Source organism: Monodelphis domestica, chromosome 2, assembly GCF_027887165.1.
Source record: "Monodelphis domestica isolate mMonDom1 chromosome 2, mMonDom1.pri, whole genome shotgun sequence".
NCBI lineage: Eukaryota > Metazoa > Chordata > Mammalia > Didelphimorphia > Didelphidae > Monodelphis > Monodelphis domestica.
The window spans coordinates 450,296,991-450,318,826 of record NC_077228.1 but is presented as its reverse complement, the minus strand read 5'-3'; the positions used below and the strand labels follow the sequence as shown (position 1 = coordinate 450,318,826).

The following is a 21,836-nucleotide window of genomic DNA, read 5'->3' as shown; positions in this document are numbered from 1 at the left end:
ATAAACCTGCTTTTAAATATTTGAAAGTCAAGTCTCTCGTTGGCAATGAATGTTGACGCTTAGAACTCTGTCTCATACATTTTTCCAGGTACTTGACCTCTGCTCAGCAGGAGGAGATGGGGGTTCGGGGAAGGAGAGGAATAGCACCTGGTGGATTGGGTTTTTAAGAATCATTGTGAAAAGGCCGCAGTAGGAACAGGAGCGGAAGGGTAGAGGAGCCACGAAGAGCCTGTACAGGAGGAGCAGCCCATTTGGACCGCCAGCGTGGGGTGACTCAGGCTGGGGGCGGGAGAGGTGAAGGAGGAGCAGCCCGAGCTAGACTAGTCCGCTCAGCAGCTGGAGTTCTCCAAGGGTGCCCTTGAGGCAAGACCAAAAAACAATAGCGGGGCGGGGCAGCGGGCCTCCAAGCTGTGCGCTAATTGGGAAGCAGACATCGTCGCCAGTCAGCCAATAGGTGGGGAGTCACGCGTTCAGCCAACCCCAAGGAGCCCGCAGCTGTTCTTGCCCCGCCCCCTTTTCTCCTTTCCTCGGGGCGGGGGAACTAGTATTCCTTAGCAACCTTCAAAGTGAATTCTGCGGTGCTTTACGGCCCCCTCCCATACCCCTTTGACGGAACAGAGGGAAAGGGGTGTGCAGGACCCAGAGAGCCAATCAGTCTCCCGCTCCCTTCCCCTGGGGCTAATCACCCGGGAGACTGAGGAGAGGGGAGCGAGGGGGGAAACTGCCGTAAAGCAAGGGTGGTGTTGTTGTTAGATCGCTGCCGCTGGGGGTGGTGGAGGGGATCTTGCTGCCCGCCCCAGCCGGGTCGGCTGGGTTGTCATTGGGATACAGCTGAGGCAGTGGCGGCGGCGGCGGCGGCGGCGGTGGCGGCGGCGGGCGTCAGCAGCCATGGCAGGGGCTCTGGTGCGGAAAGCGGCCGACTATGTCCGGAGCAAGGATTTCCGGGACTATTTGATGAGGTGACAACGGAGGGTCCGCGGGAGGGGGAGAGGAAGCTACCCCTCCACGCTGCTGTCCTTCCCGGGAGCAGGACCTGGTCGGTGGCTGGACCTAGGCTCCGCTAGGGCAGGTTGCCGAGAGGCGACGGGAAGCTCCCGCCAACGGGAGCTTTTTTTTGGACCCAATCCGACCCAGCATCCTCGCCGTCCTTAGTTTGTTTTACAGATGAGGAAACTGAGGCTCCGAGGCTTCTGGTGGCCTGGAACGCTCTGACTAGGAAGACTCAGAGCCGGGACTCGAGCACCCACAGTTTCCCCCTGCGGGGGGGGGGGTTGGTTGGGTAGAGGGAGATGTTTTTTGCTTCGACGGGAGGAGGCGATTTCGAGGCTCTGTTGAGGGGTGAGCCTCGGGCCTTGGCTCTGATCGCCTTTCTCAGCTGTCAAAACACCTGCGTCTTGAATCTTTAGATCATAGATTTAGAATTGGAATGGACTCGAGAGTCTGAGTCCAATCTTCTCTTTTTACAAATGAAGAAACTGAGGCACAGACTGCTTAAGGGACTTGTCCTTTGCCACACCGTTAGTAATTAACTGAGGAGGTATTTGAGCCTGAATATAACCTTGGAAAATACTTTAGAGGCCGTTAATCCAACCGGTTTATTTTACAGAAAAGGAAAGTGAGGCACTGATGAGGTTAAGTGACTTATCTTTAGTCACACTACTAGTAAGTGCCTAAGAAGAGATTTTGAACTAATTCATCCTGCCCCCAGTCCCAGTGCTCTCTTTTCCAAAGGAAGATGAATGTCAGTAGTGACTGCCCCTGGTTGGGGAGGGAGAGAGATGAAGGCTTCTAAATGAAGTTTGGCCATGAAGAGTGAAAAAGGATCTGGGGCTAGGGCCGCTCTGGGCTTCCGTTGTGGCTGGCTGCCTTTGGGCCTTTTGACTGAACACCTTCAAAGACAGTATAGGGCCTTAGTGCAAGATTCACTGATGTCTAGTAGATTCCCATCATTGAGGAGTTATGTGGCCTGCCCAATCTATTCCATGGCTCTTGGGATAAAATGGGTTTATCATTTAGAAGTTGGGAAAGGAAACATGTATGCTGAACTTAAGACCACATAGTATGAAACTTTGTGGTTTTTTTGCAAGGTAAGGCACCTCCCTCCCACAGAGGAACTTTTTTCATTTATGAATGCATGTCAGTCTATTTAGAGTTTATCCATAATCTTTGGTTATATTTTGTCTATAACAGCCCCATGAAATAGGTGGTAGGAATTATTCCCTACCGGTTTTATAGCCAAGTCCCCGAAATGTAAATTAATCTAATACCAGGGTGGTTAGATTGAACTGTAGATAATCATCAGGCCCAGGTCAGGAATTCAAACTGAATGCAACCATAGCCTCAGTCACTTCCTGGCAGTTTCACCCTGAGCAAGTTACTTCACCCTCTTTGCCTCAGTTTCCTCATCTGTAAAATAAGCTAGAAAAGGAAATGGTAAACCACTCTGTTATCTTTACCAAGACAATCCTAAATAGAGTCATGAAGAATCAGATTTGACTGAACGTCTACAAAAGCTTTTAAAAAACCAGAATTGGAAACCCATACTTCTTAGACTTGAGGTAGCTTCCTAGATGATGTCTTTCCTGATCTCTTCCTGGAGGGGTTAGTGTTTTCCCTTCCATTTTACTTTGTGTTAATTTTATATATACATTGCATTTTCTTCTTGTTGTACAAGTTGCCTTGATGTACATGTCTTCTCAGAATTTAGTAAAATTTTTTGTGCTTTTTTTATTTTTCGTGGTCTTTAACCCCAAGGCCTTGCACAGCAGAGGTGCCTATCAAGTGCTTTTTGGATTGAATCTAATGTTCTGTAGGTATTGGATCTTTTTAATTCTAGGGAGGTTAGGCCTTACATGCCTAAACAACCAGACCTATGTATCTAGGGAGGTGGTAGAAGTTCTCCATGGAGATAGAAGAAACCTCAATCTGAGAGATTGTCTGAACTGGCCAGTTGCCAGTTATGTGTTTTGCATTCACCTGACATACAATTGAATATATCAGGGTATGTGACTTCCTTTTAATACTATAAAAATATCACAAGAAAAATCACCATCTAGTAACCTTGTTTTTGACCTCAAATTGATCCTTGTTTGCTCTCAGATTCCATCTGATGAGGGGTTTGAGAGGAGCAGTTATGGACACCAACCTGACCCATATGCTAAAATATACTTATTAAACATGGTTACAAATTTGCAGAAGAACTTTACATTAAAATGAAGTTATTTTATGTTAGATAACTAAAGTCTTTAGTCTGTACAATTGTCTGAGCATTTGTATATGATGTGATTTAGAAGAGCTCTACATATTCCTTTTTTCCTTAAAACTCCTTTTTTCCATCTTACATTTTTCCTTTTAAGTTACAGTGAAAGGACATTCAAGGTGAAAATTCCAACTTGACCTGATCTATTTTCGGCACCTATTTAACTTTGTGTTGTATGCTTTTCCTCCTAGCATTATATCTAGTACAACAATTTTGAAACTACTTAAAAAAGATTAGAATCATTTAGGAGCATAACTAACATATAGAAATTAGGTTTAGAAATTTATGTGAGGTCAGGTCTTCTTTAGTTAGCTGATTTTTAATAAAAAATAAACATGTAAATTAGAGAACTCTGCCTTGGCACTGATCTCAGCCCCAAGGGCACTTTACAGATGTGGAATATTTGGACAGTTCAGTAAATGTTAATTTTGAAATTCTGTGTTTCATTAGAAAATATTCTTAAGATCAATTTGAAATACTCTGAGGAATATAATGCAAGTCTATGTTGTGGAGCATTGAATAGGGGAACAAAAGCTATACTGGTTTTCAATACATCTATGTCCTCAAATGAGAAATAACAAACGAAGAAGAAAAACATGTCCAAGAATTATTTTGGTGTTAGGAGGTTTAGCTTGATTTAGTTTTGGATTTCAAAAAAATCATTGGTTCTTTTGGAGGAAGTAGCTGTAAAGGATAGAAGGAAATGAGAGAGTAGAAAAAAAGCAGACAGACACCTGCTATTGTTGCTTTGGCTCCTTACCGCCAGTTTTTTCTGCTAATAAACTGGGCCTAATTTGTAGTTTGATTGGTACTTATGAAGTGTATTGAAAAGGTACCATAAACAAGGTAGTTGTGAAAATTGATCACCAATTTGCACCCCTTTTTGTTACCCTAAGAACAGTCTAGAAGGATTGGGTTTCAAGGGCAGCTGGGTAGCACAGTGGATCAAGAGCCAGGCCTAGAGACGGAGGTCCTGGGTTCAAATCTGGCCTCAGACACTTTCTAGCTGTGTGACCCTGGGCAAGTCACTTGACCCCCTTTGCCTAGCCCTTACCACTCTTCTGCCTTGGAATCAATTGATTCCAAGACTGAAGATAAGGGTTTAAAAAAATAATAATAAAAGGATTGGGTTTCCCTTCATCCTCCACACCTGTAGATTAAGAATAAGGTCTATAGGAGGGGCTCATGAGCACTTTGGGAAGATGTCCAGAAGACACTTACATCTTGTTCCACATGATGCCTCATGTCCAAAGTCCAGAAGATGGGCCTCTGATCCAGACTAAGTCTATCCAATCAGGTAGACCCAGAAAAGGTGATGTCATAGCGAGGGGACTATAAGTTATGGATCAAGGAATCTCATGGGGCTGTTCCAACCAAGCCGCAGAAGTGAGTGGAGACTCAAAATGAGCATGGAGTTCAGATTAGCTATGTGACGGATAGGCCATGACTATGGGCCTTTTCTTTTTCCAACCCACTTTTTGCTACTTAATAAATAATTATAAATTAATATACAAGCTCCAAAGAATTTTAACCATGACATGAGATGTTTGTTAAATGGATGCCATTTAAATGGAAATATTTTCCTTTTAGATCTACCTGTTTCTACTACTAAGCAGCTAGGTGCCATAGTAGATCGAGTGCCAAACCAAAGTCAGGAAGACTCAACTTCATCAACCCTATTTTCCTCAGTTTCCTCATCTGTTAAATGAGTTGGAGAAGGAATTACCAAACTACTACAGTATCTTTGCCAAGAAAATTCCCAGTGGGTTCACAAACAGTGGAATATGACTGAAAATGATTGAACTGAATTTCAGCAACTAGATGATCTTACAATTCTATTGAATGCTTTAACTGAAACTAATAATTTTAGAGCTGGAAGTTATCTTGGAGACCATTTAATCGTTCTTCATTTTTCGTATGAATAAATTGAGTCCTAGAGGTAACTTGCCCAATGTCAATGTCACATAGGTATTCTAAGATATATGTCCGTTCTTAGATTTTTTTCAAATAATTTCACCTTTTATAATATTTTCCTCACTTTTTTCATAATAGATTTTTCAAGAAGAGTTGCTTTTGAAAATAATCATATCATTGTAAGCAGAGAAGATTTCCAATATCAACATTTTTAGGAAGAGGAATGAGAAACCTGAATTTCATGAAATGTAAAACTGATTGGTTTTAAAGTGAAAAATATATTATAGAGACATAGTGATGATATGATGAAGTCAGAAATATTTTCACACAGTAACAGTTTAATATTTGAAAAGAACTTCAATGGCTATTTAATTTCGCCCATACCTGAAAAAAAAGAATTTCCTGAAAGTCTCAAGGCTTGTCCATACTGGGGCAACCAGACATACAGTTGTTTTTAAAATTTTTTTTGTGGTTAGTCTACTTTTAAAAAAAAATTAAGTTCATTTAATTAATTTAGAATATTTTTCCCATGGTTACATGATTTATGTTCTTTCCCTCCTCTCCTCCCACCCCTCTCCCATAGCCAACAAGCATTTCCACTGGGTTTTACATGTGTCATTGATCAAGACCTATTTCCATGTTATTAATATTTGCACTAGGGTGATCATTTAGACAGACATAGAGTTCTTGAGAATATGTTTGAGGCTACCCACAGATAGAAGAAATCTCAGTCTTGGGATTTGTAAAAGGGATAGTTGCCATAGACAAAGACAGTTCTATTGTTCATTCACCAGGCATATGCGTAAATCTTTCAGGATAGGTGGACTTAATTTATTACTGCAGAGTATCAAAAGAAAAGTCATCAACTTTGTTCATAACTTGACAGAATATGACTTCATTTTTGACCCAGCCTGTGCTTTGTGTATAATCAGTCATTTCAGACTGACCAGAAAAGATCTAGCTGATTGGGGTTTGAGAGGTGTGGTGTGGACCCCTTACTTCCTTTCCTAGATTAATTTTTTTTCTGATAGAATTTTCACCAATCTAAATGGGACCATCCAAATCTTAATAGCAATAACTCTAGATCATTTTGAAGAATATTCCTTTAATCTCTGACTGATAGCATTAGGTGCTTCTGCTATCAACTCACTCTTATTAGTAGCCCATACTTTGAGCATTGTTACTTTTAACTGAAGCCCCTGTTGCTATCTATGCTGTGACTTTGTTATAACATTCCATATTTGGGTTTCTTCTATCTTCTCTTCCTAATAAATTGGCTCCATTTGGGTTATGCAGGGACTAACTTCATAGAAGAATCAGGTTTCTTATAGATATGGTTAGCTGAGGCAAAGATCATAACATAAGCACAGTATTTTAGGTATAGGAACTTAATAAATGTTTAACTGGAGGAATAACAGACTAATGTTAGTGCATTATGGGTATTCTCATTTGAGTCTTACCAACAGTTTTGTCTAGTTAGAAACTATAAATATTTTCATCATTAGTTTACAGATTTAAGAAATTGAGACTCGGCTGTTTCCTTGTAATTTTTATAGCCTTCTAATGGAATTTATATAACTAAAGTTACAATCTAAAGCAAAACCTTTTTAAAATATGTATTTTTTAAAAAAATAACTTGATGTTACCACAAAGAACATCTATTCCCAGCTCTCTTTATGCTGGCTCCTTTGGATTCAATTATTTTTATTAAAATGATTCCAGAATCTATATGCCCAGTCCCAGTTTCTCTCCTAAACTCTAGTTGTACCTAAGGGTAAATCACTAGACCTTTCCATTTCTTCATCTGCAAATTGGAAATAACAATATCGGCACTATCTTCCTTATAGGGTTGTTGTGGGCAAAGACTTAAGAAAAGGCAAGCAGAGTATATGGCAGATATTGAATTCTAGACCACAGTAGTTTTAGTTTCTCAGATTTCTTAGTGTTCTGTCCTTTGTAATTTCTAACTTCATTACCCCACTTTCCTAGACCATAATTTTGAATTATGAATACTAAATCAAGTAGATTCCTTCTGGGTTGTCTATCTGTTGTCTTTTCTTACACTTTTGAATATTTCTTTTTTATATGCTGCCTATACTTCAAGGAAAGAAAAGAATAGTCTTTTCTTCCCCTTTCCTATTCCCTTTTTGGTTAAGAAATGAGAATGAGGATAAAGAGGAACTGATGGAGTTAATTGTTAAATTAATCAAACTCTGTAAGGGTAGTAATTCTAGATTTGTTTCCTCATTTATTATAGGTGCCCTGGTTTTGGTATTTTGGCTTTCCAACATAAAAATTTCAACCCAGGTGTGCAATAAGATTCTAAAGCCAAGCCTTTTCTGGTGGAACCCAAATACTGTAGTATTTCCTTATATTATCAAATAATATTTTGTATTATATATCTGTAAATAAATTTGACATTACTATGGTTGATGATTTCATCAAATACTCTGGTTAATGAGTTGTGCTATTTTTAGCTTTCAAGTTTCCACAGAATTTCCAAGAACATATTGCTATGTTCTAGGTTAGAGGTCAAGATAGAATAATAGAGGGCAAAGGGAGATTTTGAGACCTTTCTGCTATCAGCAAGATCAAGAATAATAGATATATTCATTAAGGACTCAGTGAAAAGAATGTCCCTTGTAGGTAGAGAACATAAATAAAGGCAGCATAGTAAAAAAAAAACAAATCAACTTGTAGTCAGAAGGTCCAGTTTTGAGACCTGGCTTCAAAAATTACTAGCTTTGTGAATATGCACATGCTTAACCTTTATGCCACTGTCAATCTAGTCTTGTGCACAGATTGGTCATTCCTTGCCCTTTCTTAAAACCTTCCAGTGACCTTTGCTGCTTGCAAGTCGAATTGTCATCACTCCTGAACCTGCTATTTAATGACCTTTAAGTCCACCTCTACCCCGTTTTCCTTCCTATTTCATACATTGCTTGCTATGGACTCTGTGTATATATACTTTCCATTTGCTTAAATTTTCTCCTCACCTTTCTTCCTCTTCCTTTACCTTGCTTTTTGTTTGTTGAATTCCTATCATCCTTCAAAAGCCAAATCAAATATTGTCGTTTCCATGATTTTTCCCTAGTCAATGATAACCTTTATTTCTCCAAAGAATTTGGCACTTTTCATGCATTTATACATAATTTTTACATTTTTACTGCTTATATGTAGCCAGTCTTCAACATTGGTGCATTTTTGCCACTTCATACATTGGTGTGATTTTATTTGTAACCTCATTTTTACTTTTGCCTTACCAACCAAGCACATTGGTGGCTGTGTACAGTAGAGTGAAAAAATGAGAGGTGTCCTTGCCCATCCTCATTTTCCTAAGAGAAGCAAAACTTGCCCTGAGGCATGTGCTTTTTGACATTGTAGAACCAACAGTACAACCACCAGGAGATTAGAGATGGTAGGTTTTCCTTTCCCTTTTTTATCTCAGGGTTCTTCTGATATCACCATCCCTGCCTCCCTCTCTCCTGTTTCTTCTCCCCTCCCCTGCATTAAAAATGGGTTATTGCATGGTTACTATGCTAGGAAAAGTGCAAATTATCAGAATTAATATTTGATTATCAAGAATTATATGTATATATCAAGAATATATATATGTCAAGAATTGCAAGAAAAGTCTAATTTCAGCAATCTAAACAAAGATTATGGTTTTTGATGGTCATGGGAACCTAACCCCCTTATTTCCCATAAATTCACTGTATCAGCATTCGGGGTATTGTGAATTTTAAAACTCTCCATCTTGCTTGTTCTAGCACAAAAAAATTGTGCATACCCACATTACACAGGCATGTGCTAGTCAATGACAAATCAGAAATAACTAACTGCCCACCTGGGCTGTCCTAAGCCAAGCTTGAGCCACCATTGGCACTTGTGAGGCACAGGAAGTGACGGAGAAAGCAGCCTCTGGAATTTTCTCACTTCCTGTGGACAGGGCTAGACGCTATTTGGTGTTAGGAGCTTGAACAGGGAGGAGGCCCGCAGACAGCTTCCCTTCAGATCGGTCACGTGAGTCAAGGACTGATTCCTTTCTACCTTGGCCCTTTGGGCCTAATCTCCCTCTGCCTTGGTCAAATGTTGAGTAACCCCTTTCCTTTTTCTCCTCTCCTCTCCCTCTCCTTTTCTTACTCCCGTTGTGATTAAACCACCATAAACTCCATTCTGACTTGAGTGTTTCATTTTAGGAATTTCATAAGTAAATTCCTTGGCGGCCATAGTTCAATATTATAACAATCTTAAAAGGTGAAATTTTCACTACAACAGTATTTTCTAGACACATTATCCCTGTGAAAGATGAGGATTGACTGTACTTATTTGTGTATTCATTATATTTCCATCCTAGACTGTAAACTATGTAAATTCTAGACTGAGGACAAAGATCATATAGCATCTAAACCATTTATCACAGTTTCTAGCCTAATCCTGTATATATACTAGTCACTTTATTCTTCTTTGATTGAGGATGAAAATTATTTCTAGAAAAGAAGCTTAAATATTTTTTAAATTTTATTTAATTAGATGATTTTGAATATATTTCCATGGTTACAAGACTCCTGTTCTTTCCTTCCCCTCCCCTCCTATATCTGACATGCAGTTCCACTGGGATTAACATGTGTCATTGATCAAGACCCATTTTCATATTATTAATATTTGTACTAGGGTGATATTTTAGAGTCTACTTTCCCAGTCATATCCTCACCGACCCTTGTGATCAAGCAGTTGTTTTTCAAGCTTAAATATTAAACCACTCTATCATTTGCTACTTAAAACTCTTGAGCTCCCAAACTCCCAAGTTCTTAGAACTTACTCCACATTCCTAGGGTTCTAAGATATTAATCCTCAGCCTCATCTTGCCATCCAAAATATGGTTACCAAAAAAACTATAGATTCTGAAAAAATTTTAGAGATATTTAGAAATATTCATGTTACCCAGAGAGTAGGCATGTCTGTATTTAACAGTCAAATAGCTTGTGCCCACAGACACACTGCTAATTAGCAGCAAGACTGGAACTGAAACTGAAGTGTCTATCTAGACTCCTAGTAAAATGTTCTTTCCACAATATCATGTTGCTTCTCTCCAGAAATAGGCCCCTGACGCACCAGCCAGTGTTAGTAACTAGCTGTAACAACACCTGGATGGACCTTATCACTCACTAGGTTTGAAAAAAGAAATTCTTTACCATTTTTCCTTCCTTCCTGGGCTTTCAGAGTGGAACAAGTATCGTTTGGGCTCATCATACTGATATTATATGCAGTTATAGAGTTAAAAGGTTGTAATCATCTTTATACACAGATTGCATTAATTTTTAAAAACTGGCAGTACTCATTTTAGCTACCATTGAAATAGAGAAATTGGAATCTAAGGATGAAAAAATTTAGAGACCCTTCATGAAAAAACATTTCCTAGTCTTTCTCTGCACTATTCTTGGCTTGTAAGCAGGTTTTGTGTTTGTCCTAACAGTATTCAGCTTTTTGATTTCCTCAATCTCCTTATCTCTTAAATTTTTTTGTGATTCTTCTAATTTTTCCTTTAAATTTTGCATCTGTTTATTTTGCTCTGTATGATTGTCATGAATATAAGTTGCCATATCACGTAATTCAATTAAACTCACTGTGTCATATTTTGGAAAATAATGTCTGAAAAAGTTTTTTAAGTGTGGTATGCATCCTTTCCAAAACTGTCTCCCTATATGCGATGTAGACTCTTCTGTTTGCCTCTAAGCCCATTATAGATTCAGCCATTTCAGACAGGCGATCAATAAAGGAAGCTGGATATTCTCCTTTATTTTCCATCAATTTGTCAAATTTTTCCCATGCATTAGACTTTGAACAACACAGCTTAATGGCTTGGAGCAAGTCTTCCAGGCATTTCCTTAGGTAGGTCATGCTGGTGGGATTAGAAAAATCAAGGTCTCCCCTTTGCTCCTCTCTAGGCCAACTTGTCAGGTTGTTTTCTGATCTAGTCTTTTCAATGAATTGGCAATGCTCATGGGGGCTAAAAAGTTCTGCCAAAAGAAATTCCACATCTTGGAAATCTGGTTAAAAAATTCAGAAAGTGTGTTTAAGTTCTTTCCGAGTCTTATAGGGTTGGTCAATAAATTTTGGGACCCTTTTCTTCAGGGAACTTCAGAGAACAACTCCTGGGTAGTAAATTGTCTATGAATCTTTGAATGTAACACACCAGCTGTACTTGATATTTTGGTAACATCTTTGAGTGGAAAAATTTTCTCACTATTTGTCTTAGTGTCCTTGTCACTGTCATTTCCCTGTGCATTAGACTTTGCTTTCTTGGCCTTTCTGTCTTTCTCTTTGGGTGCACTATCTGCCTGACCATTTCCCTTATCCTTAATCTGGTCGAGCACTTTTGCCTTCATAAATTCTTCAAACATGTTCTTGACTACTGTCTCTAGGTTTGTATCCCCACTACCATTATCTGTGCTGTCTGTTTGGGGATTAGAAATCTGTAGATGTTCTTAAGATAGGTCAGTGTCTATATTGCAGCCATGGAAATGATATAGATTTGTGTCAAAATTTGCCAGAGAATAGTTTCTTTTTGGAATGGCAACTGGAGTATGAACATAGTGGTATTGCTAATATATTCCACTGAATCTGCTATCATGGTCATTTTGCTGTATAATATGTTTATAGATCCAATAGCCTGTAATGGCTGCCAGCACAACTACCCCACAGATCACTTGTTTGAACATTTTTGCTGTTGTTTTAGGGATTGTAAAGTTCAGTCAGTCTGGGTGCCAAATTGTAATAGATAATAATAAGGGACTATATTTGGTTATTAATTGATAATGAACAGATCAGGCAGTTATCTTCTTTCTTTTGCCTACCCTCCCTTCCTCCCGTTTCCTCCCTCTTCCAGCTTCCCTCTTCTTCAGCCTCTTCAGCTTCCCCTCCCCACTTTCTCCTTCTTTCTCAACCACTCAGGATGAGCTATGATGTTTCAAATGAAATAAATCTTTCTCTTCTTTATCTTAAGTAAGGGATTTATTTGGGGAAGACAGGAAAAGATAGAGAATGGAGGTAAGAGGGATGAGGATTTCCCTAATACTACTGTGAGTTTTAGGTTGGGGGATGTTGAGAGAAATGTCTGATAGGTCTGGATTTCAGTCATGATCATGAACACAGCAAGTCAGAGAGATATCTGGACTATTGTCCTTCTTCTGCCTTCAAAGTCACCAGGCCACCTCCAGCTAGATTCTCCGAAGTCCAAGAGAAAAATCAGCTTCTTCCTTCCCTGATACTAGGCAAACAGGATCCACCCCACAGTTGGTCTCCCTCCAAGCTGCCTTTCCCAGTAACATTCCAAATCAGAATACACTCATTTGACTGACAGGTCTTCACTCAGCTGTTTCCTGCCTTTGCTGCATGCCTTTCCAATATCTCTCTTCCTCAAGACCCTTCTTTAAAATGATTCAGGTGTATAGATATCCAATAACCATGACAAATAAACATTCTAATTCTTCATATTGACCCTATAAAATATCTGTTTACTTCTCAGTTATGTTATTTTACACTGATTTTTGTCCTTTTCTTTGAGCAGAATAGTAGTCGTATACAAGAAAGCCAAATTTTCCAGATTCTTATCCACTTGCAAACATTTTGTTGTTTTTATTTAAATGACTCAAGGTCACATGTTTACATAGTAATTTTTATACATATATTTATATACATCAATTAGTTTCTCCTCAAATTAGTTTGTATTTGCTTACTTGTATATGGGCTGTATTATACCACCCCACCCCCACCCCTACCCCCCAAAATAGAATATAAACCCATTGAGCTCAGGTACAATTTCACTTTTGTGTTCAAGTCCATAGTTCTGGCACATAGTGTTTTTGGGGATGAGGCAGTGTTTTGTACATGGCAAATACTTAGCAAATACTTGTTAATTTGTCTGAAAACTATTGCAATTTTCAAAGCACATATCTGTATAAAAGTATACAGTATACATGCATAGGTATAATTCATGTTAATTTGGTATTCACAATAATGGCTTGAGATTGGCAAGACAAGTATTAGTCTTTTTTATAGCTGAAAATTAGTCTGTAGTTCAAAGTCAAGCAGCTTATTAGTAGCAAAATGGTGACCAATGTCTACAAAATCTTCAAATTCTAAGTCCAGGGAACACAGGTTTGTAAGACCATTGTTGCTTCTTTAAAGTTACAGTGGAGGTTACCAAATCTCTTAAAGGTTGCAAACTTGAAGTTATGAAAATTCTCTTTTAGAGCTTGTGCAAACTTATTAGCACATTGCCCTATGGCTGAGATAAAGGGATTGATTATAGTGCCCCAACCAGAGAATTGAGCCTGGATGGTCAACCACTGTTAAGGCATTACTCAAAATACCCTTGTCTAGGTTCTATGTAAAAAAACACATTTCTATGTAGTTGGGCAATACACAATTCTCTCCCCCCGCCCACCTCAAGGCCCCTGTATTTTGTAATTGTAACTATGTGCAAAGCATGATTTTAGATCCCTAACCAAGGATATTTGGATTGTCATCTAATGAATTCACTGCTTTAGCCTGATCACCTTGTTGGGGTCTTATACTCTTAACTGGCTCCATCTTACCTGTAGAACAGTACATGTGCTATGTTTGAATTTGTTTAGGAAATAGAAATTTTCTAATTTCAGTTTGTTCTGGTGCATTTGAAATACTGGCATCAGAAAGGCATAGTAGAAAGAGCATTGAATCATTGCATGTGGGTTCAAATCCTAGCTTTTGTCACTTAGGTGATTTGGGACAAGTTATTTCCTTACTTTCTTAGGCCTCAATTCCTTTATCAGTAAAATAAAGAAGCTTTATTAGATGATAGCCCCCCACCCCCGGTCCCTTCCAGTTCTGATGAATGGTCCTGTGAAAATAATGGGAACTCTGAAATGTGTTTTTAGATGTTAACAAGTAGTTAATGAACATTTCATTGAGAATTTGTTACTATTCATATCTAATACTTCTGATAAACAAAAGTTACTTATGCATTACTCAGAATATTCTCTAAGTATTAATTTCATTTGACTTGTTCTTTATGCCTTTGCTGTGACAACAGAAATGTTTGTTTGGAGGAATCACACAGAAATGTAACAAGCATTTATTGTAGAAATAAAAATCAGTTCAGTATAAAATTTAATTTTTGCTCTAAATGTTGAGCTTTGACTATTTCTCTCATCTTGTCACTAAATTAGTGGAAATTAGGTTTACTTGTCACTATAGAACATTGAAATGCAGGATATTGGCATCTACTTTTATGGAATAGCTTTTCATAATAAGCATTCTGTATATATAAAGTGGTATTTAGTGATTACAACCTTTAGGTAATATCAATGTAAACTTAAAAACACTTGTCCAAGAAAAGCAAAAGAATGCTTGATATATTTAAGGCCAAATGACTCAATAGTGGTGCAGATAAACCTGTGAAATTAGGATTAACTGATAGATCCAGTATCTCAGGAAAGCAACTGACCCTGCTTTGTTTTGTTTTTCCTATGTTTCCCCTGTTTGAACCTCGATGGCCACTCATAAAATAGTACGGTAAGAAACATGTTTGTACTTCATTTCAAGGATTTACAGATTTACTTTATTTTCAAAGTTAAGGACACCTGACCTGGCTCCCTTTGCCTGAGATAGCATATCTAACCACTTTGACTGGTGAGCTATGGATTAAATTTGCCCCCAGTTTTACCTCTTTTCCTCTTTAGACCATTCTGTCCTGACTTCTAAAGACAAGTGATTCCCATATATAACTTTTCTCCTGCTGTTTGTGTACACGGAATTTATAGTAGTTTCCATTTTTACCAGTTAACTGAGCCTCCCCAAAGAGTATTGCTAGGAAAAAGGCAGCCAAAGTAGGAGGAACTTCTCCACAGAAAAAGTGTTGACATGACTGTACTTGAGAACCATTATCCAAAGCATGCCATATATTACCATATCAACGCATTTATCCATTCCAGATTTGATTATGTAAGATTTTTTGGTCCCCAAATATCTGTTTCTATTCTGAAATGCAAATCATAAAATGGCTTATTTTTCCAGAAAATCTGGTTGCCGAATGTTTTTCTACCTGAGCATACATAGATCTTAAATTTAGTAAGAAAAGATTTCAGATATAGTATTTTGTTGGGAAAAATCAAAAGGCTAGATGATTTAGGCTATTTGAAGAGTTAGTAAAGAATGTAGCAGAGGAAGAGAAAAACAATAACTCAGGTGGAGGGAGTCAAAAAAGTTGTGGGGGAAAAGTGAGTTGGAAAGGGAGAAAAACTGGGTAGTTTGGGGGTTTGGGGAGTGGAGCAGTGGAAGAAAGAAAAGAGATGATGACCAAAGAATGCTCGTGCAAATATAGGGAATTTTAGTAGTAAGTTTCATGACAATAACATCCTGCCACATCAAGAGTGTGATCAGGTGACTTCCTCCTATCACAGGTTTTATGACAAATACTTATTTTTGAACCAACCGTGTCTTTTCACAGGTATTTTTCAGTCATAAATAGACCTTAAAATTAAGTTTTTATATATTTGGGTCTTTTGAGGGTTCTTTTTCATTTATAAGTTACTTCTGTATTAGTAAAACTAGGAGCAAGAATTATGCCAACTAAAAGTAAATATCCATCATTATTACTTTGACCAACTCTCCAAAAAACTCAGCCTGAAGAATTTTGTGGCCTCAGGTTTAAAAGACATTTGTTCAAATAGCAATCATTTAAATTATTTTTGTTAATCGTATTTCAAAAACTTTTATTTTTAGTATAATCGAGGACTGGAGGTATTGATTATAATTGGAGTTCTTGGAATCTTATAGGCATAACTTTTTCTCCTGTTCAAGCTACTACTTAAGAAAGTTTTTCTACTTTGGGCTATTCATTTATGTAGTTGTCAGGATAAATATGTGATAAAACACCATAAGGATAGTTAAAGGGGTTTGGTTATTATATTTTTTCCAAGATATAAAATTGAATGAGTTTGATAAGAGGTTGACAAATCTTTGTTCCTTCCCAATTTATAAATGGGATAATTAGGGATGATTTAGTGGTGGTCTGCCTTAAGATTGAATATGAGTTCCCAAAGCTACTCTTAGCTGTAATATAGGAATATAAAAATTGCCAGTCCATACCTATGTACAACAGGACCCTCATATCCATGGGGGATGTATTCTAAGACTTAATAGGGATAGCAGAAACCAAGGATATTAGCAAACACCTGCCTTTGGTGGGGAATCACATTTTTTGTATATACAGTTAAAAAAAAAAAAGGTATATAAACTTCCCCTCCCAGATACACATGTGTGGAGGAATATACTCATGTTTTGTGTTTACATTTTTCTTATATGAAAGTGATAAAGGAAACACAGATACAAAACCAAAATGACTTAGTCACAGCATAATCATGAAGTGCCCCCTCCCATTTCCCACCCCTCAAAAGAAAAACCTTGCAAAAAATGAAAATGAAAGCAGAAGAGACTTGTATGTGACTGGGCAGCCTGATAGCAGATTTCCTGCAAGGAAATACCTGAAACTGAGGGAGAGCACCTCTTCTACTTCCTTGTCCCTCAAGGTTGACCTTATATAACTTGAAACCTCAGAATCAGAACCTTGAAAAAGGAGGCCTTATTGTACTTTAGCAACTACTTGTCTAAATTTTTAACACAATTAAAATAATGTTAATAAAGTAAAACAGGGATGTAATGAGACATTTTAATACTAATGTTACTTTTAGAAAGTAGGAAATAATTTAACGTTCTGTATTTTTTACTTGATTCTTGTTTGCCCTTTTTGTTTCTTCATTATTTTATAGCACTTTTGGGGACCAGTAGCCAACTGGGGGCTCCCAATTGCAGCCTTCAATGATATGAAGAAATCTCCAGAAATCATTAGTGGAAGAATGACATTTGGTAAGAATGTAATCTTTGAATAATTGGAAAATTGACAGGATTTGTTAAGGATTTCCAGCCCGTTTTATAATATAGTATATATAATAAGGTGGTAATACAGTCTGTTACATATTTCTTTTCTACTCAGGAGGCAGGTTGTGGGTAAATATATACATATGTCAGGTAGTAGCTGCTCTTCAATTAGGAGATGCTGAGAAGAACCTTCATTCAGGACTTGATGGACATAACAAAGTTAAATTTAGACCCTCCGCTAAAACCCAATTCTTTCAACTTTTCTTACTCATTTATTTGTAGGGTAGTTTATAGTTTGGCATAAGGGTATAGAATGGGTTTCAATGTGGTTGTGATGTGTTTAAAACTTTTATTTGTGTAAATGTGTTTAAGAATGTTTTATTTGCTAAAAAAAGATCAGTCTTTTAAATTTTATCTTGACATTGTTGAGTTTAATTGGTAATTAATTAGTTATCTAGCATAATTAGAAGTAGAGATAAATATCAGAGAAAGGATTTTTTTCCTGGTCCCCTTTTAAGACACAGCCAGGGAACAATCATGGTGGTCACTCTAAGGAAGATTTATATGATGAAGACTGTTAAAGAACTCTGGGCCACTCTCTCCAACTCACTGTCTTGAGGAGGTTGCTGGAGACTTTTCTCTTTGACTATCTGTTAGTAATTTCGGTTAAAAATAACTTTGAGAAGTTATAAGAACATCTGTGAAGAGAGAATCAGCCAGCAGTGGAGCTCTCTGTTGGCTCTCACTGGACAGCATGAAGATCGGGCTCCCTGCTGGGGGAGAAAGAGAGAGGCTTTTAATTTCTGATTGTCACATCTAAACAGGCAACTTGTGAATTTGAAGTTCATATATTAGAATGAATTTATATAGATAGATTTATTAGAATGATTAGATTTATTAGATTTTATTAGGTAATTAGATTAGATTTATTATTTATTAGAATGATTTATATAGATAGAATTGGGTCTTAGATAGATAATTGAGGATAGTTTTAAGTAGAAGCAAATCCGTGAGGATTTAGAAGGTGGGGGGGGGGTATCTAGAAGTTAGTATTAGAATAATGTTTTTTCTGCTTTATCTCTACCTCCTTTATCCTTTCCCTGTCTCTCCTGATAGTTTATAATAAATAAGTGTTGGATTAAGCCATGTCCAGCCAGTTCATCCACTATCTACAACTAGGCTAACTTAATAGCTCAAACTTATCTATACCAACTGATAAAGATTAATCAGCTATCAATATCAAATCCCCAAACAAGATCAAATATACCCATAACAATATCTTTCAAACAGAGCATATGTTTGCTATTTAGTTTATTTTGTACTATTTTATAAGTTCTAGAATTACAGTCATAGTGTAGAAAATGTTACAGAGGTTGTATTGACACAGAGCAAACTGTTTTGCTCTTGATTGAAACATTTTGATTGCATTTTCCTCCCTTATGATGCTTTTTTTTTTAAACCCGTACCTTCCATCTTAGAATCAGTACTTTGTGTTGATTCTAAGCCCGAAGAGTGGTATGGGCTAGGCAATGGGGGTCAAGTAACTTGCGCAGGGTCTCACAGCCGAGAAGAGTCTGAGGCCAGGTTTGAACCTAGGACCTTCCGTCTCTAGGCCTGGCTCTCAATCCACTGAGTCACCCAAGGACTTAGTTGGCTCTAACATTCAGTATGTTGAAGTGATGAATGACTCTTTATTGTACTTATATATTTATTATATACATTTATAGAACTCATTTTTGCCCTTAAACTTGAAAATTTTATGATTAGGTTAAATTTATTTAAAACCTTGATCATATGCTCTGATAGTAAGTTGGTAAGTTAAAGACCCTGGAGTCCAACCTTAATATGACACAAAGGTTAAGTGACTTACACATGGTCACTTAGTGGCTCGGTGACCATGTGTAAGTCACTTAACCTTTGTAAGAGCATGAATGTGAATGCAGGTTTTCCAATAATAACTAAAGTGTTCTTTCTACTAAACTCCATTAATAATCATTAACCCCATTTTCATAGGATCATTTTTATAGGATAGGAGGTTTAGAACAGTTTCTGAAACTGGGATTTATGAATTTGTTCTTTTGAAATATTTTGATAATCACATTTCATTATAATTGGTTTCCTTTGCAGTCTTATATGCTTTATACACCTGAAAATATTATTCTGGGAATGGGTCCGCAGGCTTCCCCAGACTGCCAGAGTGGGGAGGGGAATCATGACTTTAAGAGGTAAAGAAGCCCTGCTTTAAAATCATAGAGACTATGGATATCCTCTAGCCTACCCTCATTTTAGAATCAAAGAAGCCAAAGCCCAGGGGTTGAGAGATTTAGCCAAGGTCTCATGCCTGGGAAATATATCAAGTGGAAGTTTGCTGGGTATGAGCCATAACACTGTCATAGAAAACTTGATCGGGGGACAGCTGGGTAGCTCAGTGTATTGAGAGCCAGCCCTAGAGATGGGAGGTCCTAGGTTCAAATCTGGCCTCAGACACTTCCCAGCTGTGTGACCCTGGGCAAGTCACTTGACCCCCATTGCCTAGCCCTTACCACTCTTCTGCCTTGGAGCCAATACACAGTATTGACTCCAAGATGGAAGGTAAGGGTTTAAAAAAAAAAAAAAACTTGATCCCCACATATCTGTCAATAGTAATCATTATCAGGACTAATTTTACATTCTGCCTATTACTAAATCTTTTCTTAGCATTATTGAGAAGTAAACTAGTTAATTTTGGCATCAGTGTTCACCTTGCTTCCTGAGTTAGTGACCTGTCCCTCATTGGGGATATATTAGCCCAGGAGATGACCACCTGTGGGAGGTGCCCATGGCATCACTCTCTGTGGTCCCGTTAACTGGGAAAAAACACAGAACTATTAAATAGTCAGAAAAACCACTCTTTAATTAAAGAAAGGGGTACAGTGCTAAATTAGGCCTCCACATGGAGCTGCGCACCCCATGCCTACACAGAGTCCGAGAATTGAACTCTGGTTACTCTGGTCTCTGACCCTTGGGAATGCCAGCCGCACTAGATTAGACAATTCCAAGAAACAAAAGAATGTGGGGAACCTATATACCATTTGGGGAAATTCAGGGGCTGGGAAAGATGATTGACATCCCTATAGGTAGAAGGAAATGAGAGTGTTCAAACTATACTGAAGGGATATAGGCAAGCTTGGGAAAGGAATCATAGCCAGAGGCTAGGGTGTAAGGGAAGGGACGTGTTGGATACTAAAAAGGAAGGTCCCTGCCCAGGTGTGGGTCTTCTTGGGAAAGGGTCTCTGATACAATGGGGAAGACAATCTAAGACAAAAAGAGTGCTTAGCAAATCTTAGCCCCACCTCACTGGGATTGTCATTTACCTTAGGGTCCATCATTCAGTTTGAAACTGCTAGCCTGAGATTCCCTTCAGGGAACTGGGAACTAGTACAAACTTTGGGGTCTCCTATTTACAAGCCAGTCCTAAAGCTTGGGGTTTCTAGATTCCATGTTGACCATCCCCAGGAAGCAGACTCATGGGTTCTCTTCTGCTCTTTTTTTTTACACAGCCCTTTGTTGTTACTCTCTGGCATTCATGAGATTCGCCTACAAGGTGCAGCCTCGGAACTGGCTCCTCTTTGCCTGCCATGCAACAAATGAAGTGGCCCAGATCATCCAGGGAGGAAGACTAGTCAAACACAAGTAAGCATTTCATTTAGGAGGGAAAAAGAAGGAATATAAATCCTGAACAGCAGGCTAAAATCGGGGCTTAATCAAGTGCTGAGAAGGTTTCATTCAAAGTTTGGCAGACAGTGAATTGAGGTTTTCTTTGATGCATTAACATTTAAAGTCATTTTTAAAACAATCCAGCCATTCTGCATTTTTATAAAATCAGGAATTTTAATAAATGTTTGTTTAAAAGTATTGTTCTTGTTTGGATCTGATGTGGAACCAAATATTAGATAATTGCTATGTGATCTTAGTGCTTACTGGTTTTCTTTTTTTCTTTACAGCTTGAGTAAAAAAACCTCCGCATAATAGTGGGAGGTGGGGTTGTACCCCACTGCAGAGACAGCATTTCCAGCTACAGCTGCTAAGACACAGATTCCATCACTCATGATCTTGCTAAGGAAAGGAAGATAACACACAGCATCTTTTCATTAGCCAGACTTTTTTCTTTAGAAAAAGCTGAGAGTACTTAGGATAACTCTTTGCTGCCTTACAAATACTAAACCCATTTTCTCCTTTCTCTTTTTAAAGAGTAGCTCAAATTATGCAACTAATTTAATGATCTCAACGATGGTTTTAATCTGAAATAATATGTATATTAGCTCTTGATCATGGGATTTATCTTATGAAAAATGGAAGAGAACAAAGCTTGTAACTTTTAGCACTTATGTACACAGAAAATTTGGTTTGTTCTATTGTAGTCAACCAGTGGTAGCTGGCTGCACACAAAAATCTTATTTCCAGTGAAGTAATTATTTGAACCAGTTATCTGTGTACTTCCATGCAGTATGTATGATCAAATGCTGTAACTTAATTGCAATAAATCGTTGAAATAGTAAATTTCCTCTGAGGGTGTTAACTTGTTAATTTCTTTCTCCTCCTTCCCCTTGTGTTTTTTGCACCATTCCTCACCACAGTTGGTAGTCCTCCAGCATGCAAAGAGGTGGGAGAAGGCACATGAATATGGAGAGGATGGGTTCCATTTTTGCTAGGACATAAGGAGAGTGAAAAGAAAAAGCAAAAATAGCCCTTACTCAGCTTA

General features: G+C 38.0%; 1 protein-coding gene across 1 annotated transcript; it reads left to right on the top strand.

Moving 5' to 3' along the window:
* The first annotated feature begins 888 nt into the window (after positions 1-888).
* MPC1 (mitochondrial pyruvate carrier 1) lies at positions 889-21,634 on the top strand. Its single transcript, XM_056814389.1, has 5 exons — positions 889-959; positions 4,196-4,199; positions 16,987-17,083; positions 20,635-20,767; positions 21,079-21,634. Exons 1-5 carry the CDS (start codon positions 889-891, stop codon positions 21,101-21,103), a joined length of 330 nt encoding a protein of 109 aa, XP_056670367.1. The 3' UTR covers positions 21,104-21,634.
* Positions 21,635-21,836: the final 202 nt, after the last annotated feature.